Source organism: Siniperca chuatsi, linkage group LG21 (assembly GCF_020085105.1).
Source record: "Siniperca chuatsi isolate FFG_IHB_CAS linkage group LG21, ASM2008510v1, whole genome shotgun sequence".
In the NCBI taxonomy this organism is placed as follows: Eukaryota; Metazoa; Chordata; class Actinopteri; order Centrarchiformes; family Sinipercidae; genus Siniperca; species Siniperca chuatsi.
This window is the reverse complement of record NC_058062.1, coordinates 16,619,702-16,637,198: the sequence shown is the minus strand read 5'-3', so window position 1 is coordinate 16,637,198 and position 17,497 is coordinate 16,619,702. Positions and strand designations below refer to the sequence as shown.

At 43.9% G+C, this 17,497-nt stretch overlaps 1 protein-coding gene across 1 annotated transcript; it reads right to left on the bottom strand.

The window, feature by feature from the left end:
* Nucleotides 1–236: 236 nt before the first annotated feature.
* On the bottom strand, nt 237–17,263 carry LOC122868590 (trinucleotide repeat-containing gene 6B protein-like). The gene is made up of 21 exons (XM_044180681.1): nt 16,940–17,263; nt 15,414–15,501; nt 15,015–15,036; nt 14,208–14,648; nt 10,745–13,612; nt 10,237–10,389; nt 9,816–10,006; nt 9,580–9,642; nt 9,202–9,360; nt 8,862–8,999; nt 7,572–7,772; nt 7,232–7,339; nt 6,625–6,835; nt 5,916–6,068; nt 5,543–5,710; nt 4,992–5,138; nt 3,980–4,072; nt 3,492–3,707; nt 3,291–3,361; nt 2,355–2,494; nt 237–2,262 (listed from the first exon to the last, which is right to left on the bottom strand). The coding sequence occupies exons 2-21, from the start codon at nt 15,468–15,470 to the stop codon at nt 1,689–1,691; spliced, it is 6,174 nt and encodes a 2,057-aa protein (XP_044036616.1). The 5' UTR covers nt 15,471–15,501; nt 16,940–17,263; the 3' UTR covers nt 237–1,688.
* Nucleotides 17,264–17,497: the final 234 nt, after the last annotated feature.

Sequence of the window (17,497 nt, the reverse complement as noted above, 5' to 3'; positions counted from 1 at the left end):
GCCCATATGCATTTCCCTTGATGTAATTTCTGTCATTCTCATCACTGTAACATGCACAAAGCAATTTCATTGTCAACATACTATGCAATGCTTAGTCTTCACAGATGCATTATATCATAAGGGGTAGTTTCAAACTAGGATTGGTTAAATATAGAAGATACTCAACATAAAAAGCTTTCCAACATCCAGAAACCTAAATTCACACACAACAAAATTACAATAATGACAAGGACACATTTAGAAGCCAATACTTTCATCTTTATTAATCTTGTTCTCATTTGTTTAAATAAATTTTTCCTTTGTAAAATCTCATAACGAAAACACTGAACAGGAGTGTTAAAGCCTGTCTTAATTTAAAACGAATACACAACAACAGAACATTAAAAACGTACGGTAACTCTTACTCTGCATCTGTAAACAACCCACCCCACCCCTCCCACTCCACACAGTTTGATAAGATTTGGCATGTCCATTTTCTCAACGCATATGCCTTCAGCTCTTTGTGTCATTAAAATGTTCTTTTTTATTATTGCAGGTTGGACAATAAAAAAGACAAGTCTGCTAAAAAAACAAACAATTTCAAATGAGAGAAAAAAAAAGCATTAGTGCCAATATTTCTTAACACACAGTCAGCAGTATACCGAATGCACTCAAAACATTTTTGTATAGACCTTCTGTATAGTAAGCAGCCTTGCCCACATTATGACAGGCAGTAACATACACACACATTATCCTCACATTCACACACACACGCGCGCACACACACACACACACACGCGCGCACGCACACACACACACACACACGAGCGCACACACACGTGGTGGTTTAATCCACTTACTTGGTCTCAGTCTCACTCACACTCATGTCCATATAGTGTGAGATACTGCGCACAGTATCGACACATGGAGAAATGCAACATAGCCTCAAACTGCCAGCAATTTAACATTTATCACTGCAACAGTAACAAACATGTTCAAGAGAGAATAACAGAGAAAGAGTGCGTGAGATACAACAGTAGGAGGTCAGCATTTTGAAAACAGAACAATGACATTTTTCAATATTTTCACTGTTCAAAAATTAAAACCATACATACAAACAAACTGAAAAAACAAACAAACCTAACATACACAGTAAGATACAGTTCTGTTTTCAATCAGAGCTGTTTGCATGTTTGGATTCGGTCTCCGCTTTTAAGGGGACGTGAATACAAACTACACTTTAACCTCACATCATGTAGTAGTTTTAAGTTCTCTTATACGATGAAGGTAATGCTGTTTACAGTGCCCATCTGTCTGAAGGCTTGTCTGTATTTGGTGTGTGCATGTGTATGTAAATCTGTTGAAAAGTCCCCTATTTACTAAGCACATTGCAATCCAGTCAAGTCTTTCAGACCAACTGACTTTTCATTCTTTTTCAGGTTTCAAGTCTAAGCAGTTGAAATCTTCATCTGTGGAAAAAGGCTGTATACACATCTAACAGTCCCTGCATTTGTTTATATAATAGCTTAAGTCTGGCCACGAGAATGTGTGTAAGCATGTCTCACATTTCTGCTTTATGTGTGTGCACATTAATATGCATACCATGTAAATGTGTTTGTGTGCGTGTGTGCTATAGTAAATACATATGTATCCCAGTGTATGTTGTATCAGTGTGTCCAAACCTACACTTACAAATGGAGGGGGGCTCATCAGATGGAATCAGCTCCTCCCCCCAGCAGGTCGCCAGGCAACAATGCGGCAGGGCTGTCCATTTGGTGCCTTTCCTCCATTTGCGGTGCCCCCCACAGGCTGCTGCTGGGGTATCCCGCAGTCATGCCCCCCCAGAGCCCAGACCTCCCAGACTCCACTCCCCCAACACCTCCTCCCTCCCCTGCCCCGTTGGTGCTCCATTGGGAAAATATCCCCAGCCCGGGTCCTTGGGCTGAAGAGGTTTCTGAAGAACTGCCTGTACCATCAAGACTCTGCCAGGCAGAGCCAGAGGACCTCACACTACCTAGAACCGCTGCTCCACTTTCTCCTCCTCCACCACCATTTCCATTTCCACCTGAAGTTGTGCCTGCTGCTGCCCGCTCATTCCCTGGGGAGCTGCCCCCACTGCTGGCCACAGCGGTGCCTGTTCCAGATGAACCCTGCGTCCCACCGGCAGATGCCCCTCCCGAGCTGACCCCCTCTGCCCCGCCGGCCTGGGAATGTGCAAAATAGCGAGCGACTTCTTCCTCACTCACAAACTCTGCCAGGATTGTGGTGTTGCCCAGAACACACCTGAGAGGGTGTTACAAGACAAGAATTTAGATCAAAAGGAGCATGTTCAACATTAAGTATATTTGTGTTAGTGACGTTACAGGTTAACCTACATGTGCAGTGCACCCTGGGCCTTGACTGCTTCCTGCCGGCTGCTGTAGCGAATCAGAGCACTGCCCTGGGTCAGGCCAAGGTGGAAGGTCAGCAGGGGGCCATGCTGCATGCAGATAGTCCTTAGCGTGGAGCCATCAATCTACAGAGATAGAAGGTTAAGTGTAAAGATTGTGTGTGGGATGTGACATAGCTACAGTAATTGTCTGCGATCTTGAGTCATCAATAATAGTGACAGAGAAAGGTCAGGGAATCTAGGAATTATACAACAATGGTTTTGTGTATGAAGAACAGAGTATTAATAAGTCATGTAATGAGACTGTACACCGTGACTTTATCGTTCTGTAATTCTGTCACACTTACAGTAAGATATACAAGTTTTGCAAGCCTGTGCACATGAGCACTGAGTAAGGCTATATCACTAAAACAAAAACTTTGTCTAGACTTATAATTAAACATTTTCAGTTCTATGCTTTTCCCTGAGCAGTGTCATGCGAGTGTCATTTATGCCAACCCTAATTGATTAAATGGCTCATCCAACTTCACAATCCAATTACAGCTGGGTCACGCATCATTCTGTCTAATTTGCATAAGACAGACTGAAGGGGAATACAGATGAATGAGCACAGCGATTTAATGCTTTTGAATTCAAAATCTGTCTGGGCAGCTGTTTTACTTTATAGCTGTGATAAATTCTTCTGTGATGAAGGGTTGTAAGAAAATTTTAATTCTTCATTGCTTGCACAGCATACTCCCGTTACATCTTTTCTTCACCCTTCTGCACTCTCAGTTTATTGACAACAGGTTTACCGGTGGTGACATTGTTAATATTCAGTTTCTCTACAAATCCCTGATAATTGTCCATTTAGTTTAAAATTTACTTCCCACAGTTTCCATCTCTCTCAACCTGCCCCTACCGCTATTTCATCACTCCTTACCTGGGGGGTCAGGTTGCTCAGCAGCAACCAGCAGCTGCCTCTGGAGGCCACACCATCGCTCCAAGCTGAGCCTATAAAGAATAAAGCAAAAAGAAGAGAAAAGAAGACGAAACAATTAGCAGGGATGTCATAGTTGATGACAGATGGTTATGACATTTTAATATTATATATATATTTAAATATTTTCCCTGTAAACAGTACCTGACCCAAATCTTGACTCTTGATTAATCCCGCCCCCTCCCCAGCTCCGGGCCAACCGTGGGCCTCCGCTACCCCATGGGGAGGGCGAGGCCTGCTTCTGATTGGTTAAGCCAGGAGGAGGGCGTGGTAGCTGTGAGCTGTTGCGATTGGTCTTCCACAACTTGTTTTGTCCGATGGGCTCTGGGGGCCAGCTGGGTTTGTACTCCGAGTACTTTCCTGAAGAGAAAATGGGGAGGTGGGAAAAGAGTTTTGACAAACAGATCACAGAAATGGGAGTGGACACAGTACAGCTAGCTTCTTTGGCATCTTTGTATAAAAGGCATAACTTGTACACCAGTAAAACACAGTGCAAACACATTATACTAACAGAAACAAATACATTGAAAAGCAAATAACAACTGAGCTAATTAGATGAAGGAGATAAAAAAAAAATCAAAATGAAAAGGAAATACAGAATAAATCAAAAGTGAACAAACCAAAACATATACCTGTGCTGTGTGCATTGCTGAGGGGGCTGTCTGAGGCACTATAGGGCCAGGCACCAGGTGAAGGCAGCGAGGTGTTGAGGGAGGGGTTTGGCCCTACAAAACATTTAAAGGTTATCTGAAAGCAACACATCCAAGGCAACCATAGTAGAGCTGGACTGCAGATAGAGCCTGTGAGGAACATGGTTTGTCAAAACCTTTGCCCTTAGACTTTCTGTCATTAAATGGCACTGGAGCATGTTTTCAAGTATTTCCATTACTTTGGTTACGTGATTTAGAAAAACAAAACAAATCAAAAAACACTTGGCTGCACTTGCATATGCTACATGCCTCACTTTGTGCATGTGTGTTTAACAAGCCAGTGAGTGAAAGACATTTGTTCTAGATCCAGCAAAAAGGCAACAGTATGCTAAAAATAGCCTTGGAATTGTTATTAAGCAAGATGCATTATGTCTAGTTGTGGAATTTGAATTGAGTTAAATCAGTTGATGATGATCATCACACTGGATAGTAATGAGAAACTGGAAATGTAATTTTCAGTTAGCACTGAAATCTGAGGGATTGCTTTGTAGTAATAATTCAGACAACAGAATTGTGGATCATTATTATTATCATTATTCACCATAAAAAATTCCACCATTTTACAGTGATAACAGTTAATGGTGAATAGATTTATTGCTCAGCCCTAATCCTCAAAGGAGAGCGCTTTGAAAGAGAACTCAACATAATACGCTCTATTAACAACCTTAAGCCGTGTATAGATAATAGATTAGATAGTAATATCTAATATCAAAAAAAAAATCTCATTCAGTCTCTCAGCTTCATGCTCTTGCTGGTCAAAAGTGACTAATGCCATTACAATATTACAATAGTAAGCCCCATCTATTCTTTGCCTTTATTTGGGACCAAATTGGAACTTTTTGTGATTTTTGAGATTTGCAAGTGATATTTTAAGAACCAATGCTAAAACCAACAGCTATGCTCATCAAAATATTTGGCACATTCAGTCAAATACCTATGTTGTCTCGCAGTAACTGGTGGTCAGAGTCGTTGAGGCTCGGGGGTCCTGGGGAGCCAAGAACACTACCAGGGGTCATGTAGGGGTCAGACTCTGGGTCTCCACTACTCTGGATTCCCTTCCAGGGCACACCGGGCTGGAACTCTGTCATCAGAGAACAGAAAACGTATTGATTAATTGAAATGATATGCTATATTGCCATTGCTATTTTTAAATCAAATACCAAAAGAATTTAACCCAAATCCTGTGGTTGAGGCTGTGTTTATTGTTGTGGATTTATATATTTAGGGACAGTTTGACTAAGACTCTTATCTTTAACCTAACATGTGTACATATTGGATGGCTATAAAATTAGGAGCAAATGAATGTAATTCGTTTGCTTTAGGATAGGTACTTAAATGAAAACAGCACAATAGCTTCTGAGATACAGAAGTACTGAGTCAGTATGCATGCACACACATTGCACACTGGATAGGTTGACACCTGTCTACTCTCTAATCCTAATTTCTTGTCCTTTGGCAAAATGTAGCGGAGAAAGACACACTCACCTGGAGGCCAGCTGGATGTGGGAGGTTTGTTTCCCATTTTACTTCCAGGGGTCCGGTGCCAGTTGTCTGCAGAGCCTTGAGGGGGAATCCCCAAACCATCACCGCCCAGCATTTCATATTGGGAATAAGGGGATCCTCCTCTCACCTTTATAACACTGGGTAAAGGGCCTTGGGAACAGCACACAAAAGATAAATAAAGTCACACAGATTTACACAAATATATCCCAAATCACTTTGATTTGCAGTGGTTCATTCAGATACATTGTGAATAAAGGTGATTAACAACGCAGTTAACAGCCTGGGAGGTGTGCTTTCCCCAAAGTGTGAATTTTGCCTTTGCAAAAATCATGTTACGAACCATCTGTTAACCTACCATTCTTGTGAAGGGCTGTGTCAGGGGGAGATGGAGCTGGGGAGTGTCCCTCCATCATCCATTTGAAGCGGGATTGCTGTCCTCCTGTGTCCTTCATCCCTCCCATCATGGGACTGAGCTCCAGTCCTGACAGGTTACCACCAGGGGCAAGCCCTGACAAGCGCAAAAATACAAACATTCATGGGCACATTACATTCTACTAATGTTCAGTTCAGTACAGCCTTTGGCTGAGCTGGTACGTTTATTTTTTTCCCCCCGAGTTTGTGTTCAGTATCACTGAGATTGCACTAAGTACTAAAGTGCTAGGGACTGTTTAAAATGGAGGTCCGTTGTTATAGCAACAATGCTTACAAAGGAAACATGTCTGTGTTTACACAAATTAGATAGATATAACTGGATAGTTCTTATTGGCTCACATAGACAAACAGACAGACCAGCAACAGGATACTGAGACGCTAACATTGCAGGTGGGCAGGGCTGTATGCTATTACCCTAGGGCACACTTGATCCTAAATGTCTCTGTTGATTTGCAGACTTCATGTACCCCAAGATAGGATTCTACAATCCTATTTTGGTAGCCTAACAAACACCAATAAAAGTAAACAAAACTTTAAACCTTATACCAGTTACATTAATAGTTACCTATACAGCAGACTGCATCACATAAAACCAATGGAGTCTAACCCACAAACTTGCTTGTTGGACTCACCCGAGTACATCCCTTGTGTTTTGGCATGAAGGTCTGATAAGGGGCCCCCCATTCCAGGATGCGGAAGGGGGTCTACCATGGGCTGTTTGGAAAGGCCTCCTCCCAGGTGAGAGGGGGACAGTTTGGAGCTCCCTCCTCCTGCTGCTGCTCCTCCAACTCCACCCTGCTGATGCTGTCTCTGCTGCTGCAGAATAGCCATAATCCTTGCCAACTGAGAAGGACAAGATTCAAGAAAATAAATCACTATCAGAATAACTGTAAAGTAATGAATGGTGAATGGTCACAAATTGCCTAGGTGAATTAACACCTTATTTACCAACATTTAGAGTTTTATAGGTTGTAGGTAATATGATTGAGGGGTAAATTGCAGTCACATTAGTGGAGTACCAGAGGGTTTAAGTAATCGGATCATAAAGGTCTTAATATTGTGTGTAGTTCTCAAATCAATCTCAACTTATTAACCCAGGTTAAAACAGTTCTGACCAAGGTCGGACCACTTCTCATTTAGTATTGTCTGTAGCATGATTAAGACAGCGTTTTTGCTGCAGAAAAATACAATAGTCCTGAGGATGTTGCATGGTATGGTATAGAACATGATCATGGTTACCTGCTGTGGGTCTGGCTGCTGCCTGAGAGGCTGAGGCTGAGGGAACTTCCTCTGGTTCTGCAGGAGCTGCTGCTGCTGTTGCTGCTGTTGTAGCAGGAGCTGACAAGCCTGTGGGTTGGTAGGCAGAAATTGAGGTAAACAAAGAATACATAGGCTAGTGCTCACATTCAGACACTGCAAGTATGTTATTAGGGAGTGGGTTTATTACAATTCACCATGTATTTTAAGATATTCCAATACAGAGTTAGGCAGACTGTTGTATACAACAGACAACATTGAAATATTTATTTCAATGTGATGAATCAATCCATCAGTCAACAATCTTTATTTAGTCACGTACCAGATGGAACTGCTGCATGTGGGGGTAAATGTTGCTGAGCATGGCTAGCTGCTGTGGGGAAATCTGAGGAGGGAACACTCCTCCACCAACACCACCGACCCCTCCGACACTTCCAACGCCACTGACGCCTCCTACTCCTCCAACCACTCCACCCACACTCCCACCAGGAGAGGGCATCTGCTTCAGCATAGGACCCGTCACCTGCATGTCACAGGAATTTCTTTATATATGACCATTAATACAGACACTTGGATGGAATAATATGAGAAAAAGGACACCCCTTTCATCGAGCTCAATTCATTCCAAATTTATGAATTTGAGATGGAGGAGATGAGGGCTCCGCACATTAAAGGTGTTCTTGTTTAGATAAATTTGTCTTGTTTATATGTTACTGTACTGTGACTATTAGGCTTTTTTCCATTTTAAGATTTCCTTTGGTGTCTTTTCCTACATTTTGAAGACTATGGCCTACATTGTTTTTTATTTAATGTCCGTAGTTGCTGGCTTCCTCTGATCAGTGGCTATTTCCCGGGTGAGAGCCTATAGCCTATATATGTATGTATGAGGCTGTTTCTTTATATAAACTTTGCCTGATGAAGGTCTGAGGACCAAAATGTTGTTTATAAAGTGGGTAAAAGTGATGGACAGTAAGCGGGATCTTTGTTTTGAGAACTTGTCTAAATGAAAACAGTGATCAGTTTTTGGATTTATCAGAAACGTGCATGTGCACAAAGTAAGACAGGCTCAAGAAGCCACTTCTTATAAATTGGAAACTCATGAAGTCAAGAGGCTTCATGATGCAACAAGTGCATTACTATCTACGGCCAGATGAATTAGACAAGGGTCATTGTTTATCAGACATCTTGTAAAATTGCCAAACAGAACTGAGGAATGCTGGGAAAATAAAACAATTAAATAACAGTTATTATACAGCACACAGGAAATAAATAAGATGAAGTACATTATTTCATAATAAGATGGTGTAGTCCCTCATTTGTCCAGGAGTGTTCCATAAGGTTTCGGTCGTAGTCATCTGGCCAGATGACTACGACTGAAACCCTTTCTACGATTATTTCATAATGTCTAAACATTTTGTTAATGGCCTCCTCAGCGACTCTCTAGCCTAAAAGCTACATAGCCAATGGGCAATTTTCAGTTAGTACTGAAAATCATACAACCAACCAAAACTTTTGTTTGAGTCAACATTGGCAGGACTCAGGAGAGCCTCCACCTTTCCTAAATACAACATTCATTATAACTAAATAACATCAGAGACGGAAGACAACAGACCGGAGCAGACAGGAACTGATGAGGCACTTGAGCACGCAACCCTTGGGAGGGGTTCATTGGATGAATGCCAGGCTGGTGCATCCCTCGAGACTGAGGCATCCCTCCGCCACTGCCAACAAACACTCCATGGCCACCCATCTGGAGTACAATGGAATCCGTACAACAATAACAATGTATTAGTTTTCTCATATCATAGTAATTTTTCATTTAAGTCCTAAAGTTAGCAAAACTCACAACTTAAAATATTGTTGATATAAAAGTTGAAATAATACAAAATGATAGCTAACTTTGAAAATGGAAGGTCTGTAAAATAACTTAATACTAGTTAGAAGACTCGTACCTTTTCACCATAGGGCCCCATGTCAACAGGACCCATGTCTTTGGAACTAGGCATGCGGTAACCTCCTCCACCTCTTCCTCCCCTCCGCATCTCTCCGTTATAGTCAGTTATTCCTCTCTTGTCTCCTTCCATCTTTTTGTCAACACTTGGGTCATCACCCTACAAAACAACAATTCATTTAGTGACCTCACACTTGTTCATAGGACAGTAACAGAGGCCTCACTTATCATCCATCACATTTTGATTAAGAGAGTTTTGATTGAGTATCTTTAGAAAAAACAGCAATATGACAGATAAGACAATAATGAAAAACATCAATAACATATTACAATGGCTGTTTCCAATAGCTAGAAATAGAGATTATTTTTTACATCTTACCAGAAGACCCATGTTTGAAAACTGGCGTGACACTGGGTTCATCCAGCTGTCCCCTCCTCCACTCTTTAGTAAGAAATTCAAACATTACTCTCAGTGAAAAAAAGGGAATAAAAAGTGCAAGCGATTGTCAATATTGAGGAAACTTACTAAACAAAATGAGAACTGCTTTGTCTTACAGAGAACCAAGAGAGGCTACGTAAACTTGTTTATGTGTCCTTGAACCTCCTTATCCTTACCTTGATGTTGCCTCTCTTTCCTCCATGAGTCTGACCCCAGCCTCCAGAGTTGAAGGAGGAGCTGCTTCCCTGGGAGCCAGTGCTGTTCCAGACCCCTCCACCACCATCATCTTCCTCGTCCCAGCTGGGGTGACGGGAGGCTGCAACAGAGGCCTCTGCCTTACCACCCCAGCTTTCCACTGACTTGGTGACTGCAGCAAAATCAATGCAGATGGTTATGATAATGTTGGCCGTCAGTTCTCTAGATTCCCTCTGTTTGGACCTTGTGGTTTGACAATTGCTGAACCCCATTCAAATTGAGAGATGTGTAATGTTGCTTGTTTTGAGACTCAGCATGTCTCAAAATGATAGTGAGCATCTACAATTAAGAACTCACGATATTCTAATATTTTGAATTACACACATTTTTTTCTATTCTTACCAGGTTTACCAGGGTTGGGTGAAGGGTTCCCCCAGCCAGAAGCTTTGCCGGGTTCATCTGAATCACCCCAACCTGTTGCTGCATCTGACACCTGGCCCCACGCAGCCGTACCATTATCTACAGATTGTGCACCTCCTCCCCACATATCTGGACCTGGAGAGTGATGAAATTGAACACTACCCTTTAGAATGTGGCAAAGAGAAATATCAAGTCAAATGTGTGATTCTGATGATAAGTCGTTAAAAGTCAATAAAGTGTTAATGAGGCTGACATTAGAAAATATTGTGGTCCTCTGCCACAGCTATTCCTGATATTTAGAACCAAGCACACAAAAAAACACAACTTAATTGCGACATTGCTACTATTCATATAAACTGATGACAGAGTATAGAAAATTTGCAATACTTTAAGAACACTCCAAATACTGATCCAAATGCTAATGCTCAATCTACATTGGTTGTGGTTTGCCAAATGCATACTTATTTCTAATAGTATGGCTTCTGCTTACCAACTGCAGCATTGCCAGGATTTGTGTCCCTGCTGTGCTGCATCCCATGCTGCCTTCTAGGTGGCTGTTGTTGCTGCATGGGTGGTGGTGGCGGCGGTGGTGGGGCCTGCTGACCGTGGCTTTGGCCGGGTGTAGCACTGTTTTTGTCCCATAAATTCACATTCTTGCTGTTGTAGCGAGTTGGGTCTCCCCAGGCTGAAGTGCCATCATCAATTTCCATTTTGCGACTGATGGACTGAGGGGAGGGTTCTTCCCAGCCACTGGGCTCCAGGGAGTCACCTCCACCCCCAGAGATTTGGGGGATGGGGCCGGAGGTCCAGCCCGAACTTTGGTTCTGATTCTTGGATGGTGGACCTCCACCTCCAACATTGGACCGGCTGTTCCACCCTCCTTGCATGGGACCTCCTTGTGGCTGCTGGCCCTGTGATTGGTGCTGCTGTTGATTTGGGGCTTTCATTGGTGCCACTTGGCTGTTTGGTATCTGTGCTGCTGTGTGGGGCTTGGCACTCCCCCAGTCCTGGTGGGATTTGCTTCCACCCACATCTCCCCCTCCCCATCCTCCTCGCTGAGATCCCCCTTCATCCAAATTACCCCAAGAAGATCCCTCATCAGATTTGCTTCCACCTCTGCTTCGCCCATCTCCACACCCACCTCCAGGTGTAGAGTCTCTCTGTCCCCAGTCTCCTCCCCCTCCACACTGTCCTCTCCAACCACCTGCCTCCCCTCTTCCAGTCCCCTTCCATCCCCCTGTACCTTTATCTTCTGGACCATCTGCCCACCCACTACCCTGTTCTCCAAAGTCTCTCCAGTTCCCTCCTCCACCTCTGCGATCCCCCCATTGTTGTTCTTCAGCCCCCCATCCTTTGCCCTGGTTTTCAGGTGGGAGATCACCCCAGCCTCCAGCTGCCTTCACCTGGTTGCCCTCCATATTTTCTTCTGGCGTTCCTGGCTTCCTCATAGTGCTACCAGGAATGTGAGGACCACAGGTGGACTGTGTAGCACCACCATCCCAGCCATCCCTCACTGTAGCAGGGCCAGAGTTCAGGCTGGTCGTATGACTGCCAGCAGATAGATCATTAGTTATTGAACTGGCGTTAGACGGGTACCCTGGACCGCGAGTAGTGGTAGTGTTCATGGTTGCTGATGAGAATGCAGAGGAAGATGAAGTACTTCTTTCATTTCTGTTTCCTACTCTTGTTGTGGTGTCAAGGTCCCAAGCCACATTCTGGCGAATCTGGGTCTGCCCCCAGCCCGTGTTAGACAGAACCCTGGGGTCCAGGTCAGATCGATTGAGCATGCTGAGTAAGGCCACTTCAGCATTGGAGGTCTGTTGGGGACAGTGGAGTACAGACGAGGCTTGCTCCTGCTTTTGTCCGCTATCACTCCCTCCTCCACCACTTCCAGCTATGGACCCTCCTCCGCTAGAGGATGAGGGTCCTCCACCTCCAGTGCCTCCACCCTGCCCTGCTCCTCCACCCCACTCTCCAACTGCCCCGTCCCCACTTTCCATCCCTTTCTGATTGTCCCAAGCTTTTGTCATAGTTGCAAACTTTGGTGAGGCAGAGTCCTGCAAAACGCTGCCACCAATACCTACACTGCCTCCATTACTGCTGCTGTTGCTGCTCCCATCTCCTCCTCTTCCACCTCCTATTGCTAAATTACTCGAACTTACACCTCCCACTGTGCCACCCCACTCTGCTTCTGAACTGCTTCCTTCCCACGCTCCCTGAGATACCACTGGGGTATTTGAGCCACCATCATTTCCCGTGCCCCACCCTGCCTTGTCACCCTGGCTACCAACACCCCACACATTCCCTTCCTGCCCCTGAGCTCCAGTCCCTCCTCCACCCCAACCATCTGCCTGTGAGGCACGTGCACTGAGGTCAGAGGACACTGGAGGCATGGATCTCCAAGAAGAAGAGGCAGCAGAGGAGGAAGACGAAGAACCAGAAAGATTGCCACTTCCTTCTCCTTCAACACTAGCAACCCCACCGTCATCGCCACCTTCTTGATTTGGTCCTGCTCCTCGTGTTCCCCTGCCTGAACCCAACTCCAGCCCAAGGCTTCCTAAGTGCTGCTGCTGTTCTCCCACAGCTGTCTCAGTGTGCTGCTGAGGGAGACCAGTTTGATTCACAGATGAAAGAGAGTGAGTGGCAATGAGGGTGGTGCTGGCAGGGAACGAGGAAGCTGAAGTAATGGACGAGTGTAGTGGAAGGCTGTCGCTAGCCGAAGTTGATGTCCCACCCTGCACCAGGGCAGGCCAGGCAGAGGGGTTCACGTTGGGGTTAAAATTGGCACCAGGGACACTACTGCTGCCACCCACAGGGCTCTCCTGAGGCCCAGGAAGAAGATGGGAGACTTTGGAATTGTAAAATGCTGCTGATCCTAGCCCTGCATCCACCTGAGAAGAGGTGGAAGAGCCCCACACACCACCACTTGACTGAACACATTCATTAAGCGAGGAAGAGGAGGAAAGAGGAGAAGAACGAGGTGAGGAAGGATTGTCCATGTTCCCTGCTCCTCCTCCTACTGCTCCTCCTTTCTGCTGGATGTTTCTCTCACTCCATGAGGCACTACTGTTGTTGTTGTTACCAGGGCAGTCTTGCTCCTGCACCCCTCCTCCAGCCCCATCAGAACTCAATTTGGCCCCGCCTAGGATGCTAGGCCAATCCCCCAGGTCAGTCCCATCCACAATCACCTTCCCGCAGCCCTGAGAAAAGGACGGGCTGCCAGAGCCTGCCCCCCATGTGGAATTTGCATAAGTTGAAGTAGTAGTAGTAGTAGTAGAAGAAGACGACAGAGCAGCGACACATAATGTGGATGAGGAGGAATTGGGGGGTGAAGCGGAGGATGAACCCAGGTTGGAATCTATATGAACAAAATTGAGACCATTCATTTAATTGACAATTTAAGTATAAACAATACTAATTAATGACTTGCAGAACGTACCAACTGGTGGTCCCATTACTACAGATTACTAGTCAGTACAGTGACAATCATCGTTGTCAGTCTTGACAACTTTACAACTACAATTTTAGTGATTTTATATTATATCAACTGATGGACTGTATGCTGATGTAAAATCAATTTAATGCTGTTGGATAAACTGTAACGTGCACAGTGGTGTTTCTAAAAAAAAGCTAAATCCTGGACAGTTGCTATTTTAAAAAGGGTGTTCACCCCAAAATCAAAAATACATATTTTCCCTCTTACCTGTAGTGCTATTTATCCATCTAGATTGTTTTGGTGTGAGTTGCCGATTTTGGAGATATCGGCCGTAGAGATGTCTACATTTTTAGAATATAATGGACTGTATGGCACTTGGCTTGTGGTGTGCCAAAGAAATACATTTGAAAAACTCACCTTTGAAGTTTTTCCAAATGTATTTTTTTGTTGGCATGTGGTGCTCAGTGGACTACATATCAAACTTGATAATCTTTTTTGTTCTGAGACATCAACCTACCTGTGCCTCCAGTTACGTTTGCATTGGGGTTATCTGCTCCCTGTGAGGAAAGAGGTGGGGTGGCTAACCAGCCACTGCCTCCTCCAACCCCTCCTGCACCCCCTTCCCCTCCTCCACCCCCCAGCAGCATGGAGGACAGCGGTGGCTGGCCCCTCTTCAGTAGCACTTTATGGTCCTGCTGGCAGCGAAATCTTGGTGGAACCTCTCTAGACATGTATCGCTGTTGTTGGGAGGTCTGGCTTCCAGAGGGGGAGGAGGAGGGCTGTCCGTTGGCCACAGCAGTCCGCTGCTTTGCATTGTTCCCGCCACCAGGAGGAACTTGTGCAGAAACCCCGGCTGCACCAGGACTGGGGGATGAGGGGACAACAGGGCCAGGGCTGGGGGACACTGAGCCTGGGGTGGCGAGTGGCTGGGAACAGGGGGGCTTGGCTGATTCTGGCACTAAAATACACAAATAACGAAGGGTGTAAATCACTGAAGACTTAAGTACGATAAAAAGAGAAAGAAAGTATGCTACTCAGGTGCAGGCAAGTTAAGCTACTTCATAGCTAACAGTTTAAAAAAAGTTATTCAAAAACTGTTACGTGTCTAGTGCGAGCATACATGTGCATAACCCTATGCAATAATTCCCTCAGTCATCACAATACATTCAAATTATAATTATATTATAAGAACGGGGTACTGCTGATTAAAGCATATTTAACAACAAGACATAGAAATCATAATACTGACATTATTGTATGGAATAGTGAGTGATAAAGGAAGAGGAGTGTGATGATGACAAAAACAAAAGAAAAGAAAACATACCTTTGATTTTCTGTTCTGGCACCTAAAATTGAAAGAATAAGTGAGTTAAATATAAGGCAGAAGAGAATTTGATGGTGGAAAACTGTTTTTCTTTAAAAGCAACACAAATTTTGTTTGTAGACCTACTACTACAACTGAGAAATATACTAGCAAGGCACTGTTTAAGCGAACATAAAAAATATGACATTGGATATTAATTTTACAATTTCCAAACATGACAAAAATCTTTCCCAAAGCTCTAAAACTTCAGTTACCTAATAAAATAGTGAAAATGGCTAATTAATTTCACTCCAATTCAACAAATACAATCCTGGCCAAGTCAATGGTAATGATATGGAAGCAGGAATAACACACAAATTCTCTGCAAAATATATAGGCGAAGTCAGCTATGAATTTTACCTTCTGAGAGGCTTCCCTTTTCTTTTTATCTTCTTTCTTTTTTTTCTTGTCTTCCATGAACTACTGTTCCCTTTCCTGATTCTCCTGTCTGTGAAGAGAAAATGTACACGTTCAATTATTTATGACCATATAACCATACTGAAAGTAATTTAATGCTCCCAAAAGCATACCCTTTTCACACACAGTTAAACTTTGACTCAAAATTAATAATAATGCATTTCATCAGATAACTGCCAAGTATTCTCCTACACAGTCAATGTTGTAAGGACTGTAATGTTAACCAGGGGCCGACAGCTTGACAGCAGCCCTTGGTAGCCTTGCTTCTCGCTGCATAATTCATTAACCAGCAAACGATTGCAATTCCAACCAACATACAACACAGGCAGCAGCCAAACAAGCAAGTGACTATTACATTTCTGGAAAAGTCAAGTTCTTTTGCATTAGAGTAAAGACTGTAATGGCAACATTATCCACAGGATACTAGCTTTAATGTGAGTGACGGGATATGTCTAATGTTATGAAAGACAAGCTCTCGCTGGCCTCACACGGCCCAAAGTAAAACTATGCAATGTGCAAATACACAACTCATACCCAAGTCACGTGAGCCCCATTTTGGGAAAAGCAAAACATACTACAGGGGGCTGAGGAAAAACCGGTTATATGTGGAAGAGTAAAAGGATCTCAGATACCAGAGAGCTGTAAATACGACAGGGCCCAATGTTTCTGTTAGCTAAGCTGCACATAATTAGCACCATGTCAAACATCGCTAATGTAAGCTAACTTGACAACTTATGGCTTTAACCCTTCACTGTATCCTATATAAATGCACAAGCTGACATTATCTTTAATAATCAGTTTATGTAATGTATGAGAACCCCAACAAGGCAGATGACTGCAGCCGCATTGGGAGCAAACGACCTGGATTTAATGTAAATAACAGGCCAGTATGGCAGGAAGGAGTAAGTTAGGTGTGCAGCTACTAGAGACCACAGAAAAGCTTCACTAGGGAGAGCAACTAGCTAATGCTACTCGACTTTAAAGCAGCTGATGAGCACTATGCCATGACTTGAGGAGCCGGGGGCTCGCGGCGGTAGGCTGCCCCACCGCAAGGTGCCTCTGTCGCTACGCGCGACGACTCTAACCTCTACGCAGTTGACTGCAGACAACAGGCTCGTCGTATTAGCTATATTAACGATATGCCCCTAATCTTCAAACAGTGCATTTCATTTACATAATTTACTGTTATAATTCGTAACTTTACAGTGGCACAAAAACACTATTAACAGTGAACAGACTGCTAGTAAGCTGGTTCAACAGTACTAACGTTAACGGTCGACAGGGCCAAACAAAACTACGAACTTCAGTGACGTTTCTTCACCATTGAAACGCGTAACAAGCGAAGCTCTTCTAAAACTGAGAAACCCAAATGTTGTTGGCTGTGTAAAGGCGGATATAACTAACGTTGTTAACTAGCACATACATTATGAAAGCTACCAAAGCGCATAACGTTCATGTTGATTACTCACCTCGGGAATCACATAGGACATAAAGTGCTTCTGTGCAAAAATTCTTGCAGACCTACCGCTAGCAGGCTAGCAAGGTAGCTAGCCTAGCGAGCTAGTTCTTCGAGGCTTTCAAGGCTAAATTGAATAAGAAATGACATCACCGAAAGGCGAAATGTTTATCGTACAAAAAAATGAGGAAAGGCGAATATCCTTTTTGAGCGACTGTAGTTCTCAAGCTGTAAACAAAACATGCATAACCCCTTGATGACTCTCAGACGCTGTATGATCGGTTAGTTTACTATCGGCCATTTTGCTTCTGTGTGGAGGTTTAGCCAGCATATGATATCACCAGGCTGGTTGTTGATCAGAGAGGGGAGGAGGAGCAGCGCGCGTACCGACACCGTCCACCAGAGGGCGTCTTATCACTGGAAACATGACGTCATACACGCGGGGCATGAATACATAAACAAATGGGTCAAAAATCTGTGATTATATTACCTGCGCGAGACTGTTAAAGCTACACCTCAAACACTTAGACATGTTTTAAAGTTTTAGCTTTTGTTCCGTGTATGAAAAGTT

Bases quoted from the DNA above. Each gene is read 5' to 3' on its own strand.
- LOC122868590 (XM_044180681.1), bottom strand. From the start codon at position 15,470: ATGGAAGACAAGAAAAAAAAGAAAGAAGATAAAAAGAAAAGGGAAGCC. The intron at 14,649-15,014 runs GTATGTTTTCTT...TGTGTATTTTAG, and splicing joins GCCAGAACAGAAAATCAAAG to TGCCAGAATCAGCCAAGCCC. The intron at 3,708-3,979 runs GTATATGTTTTG...TTTTCTCTTCAG, and splicing joins CAGCAATGCACACAGCACAG to GAAAGTACTCGGAGTACAAA.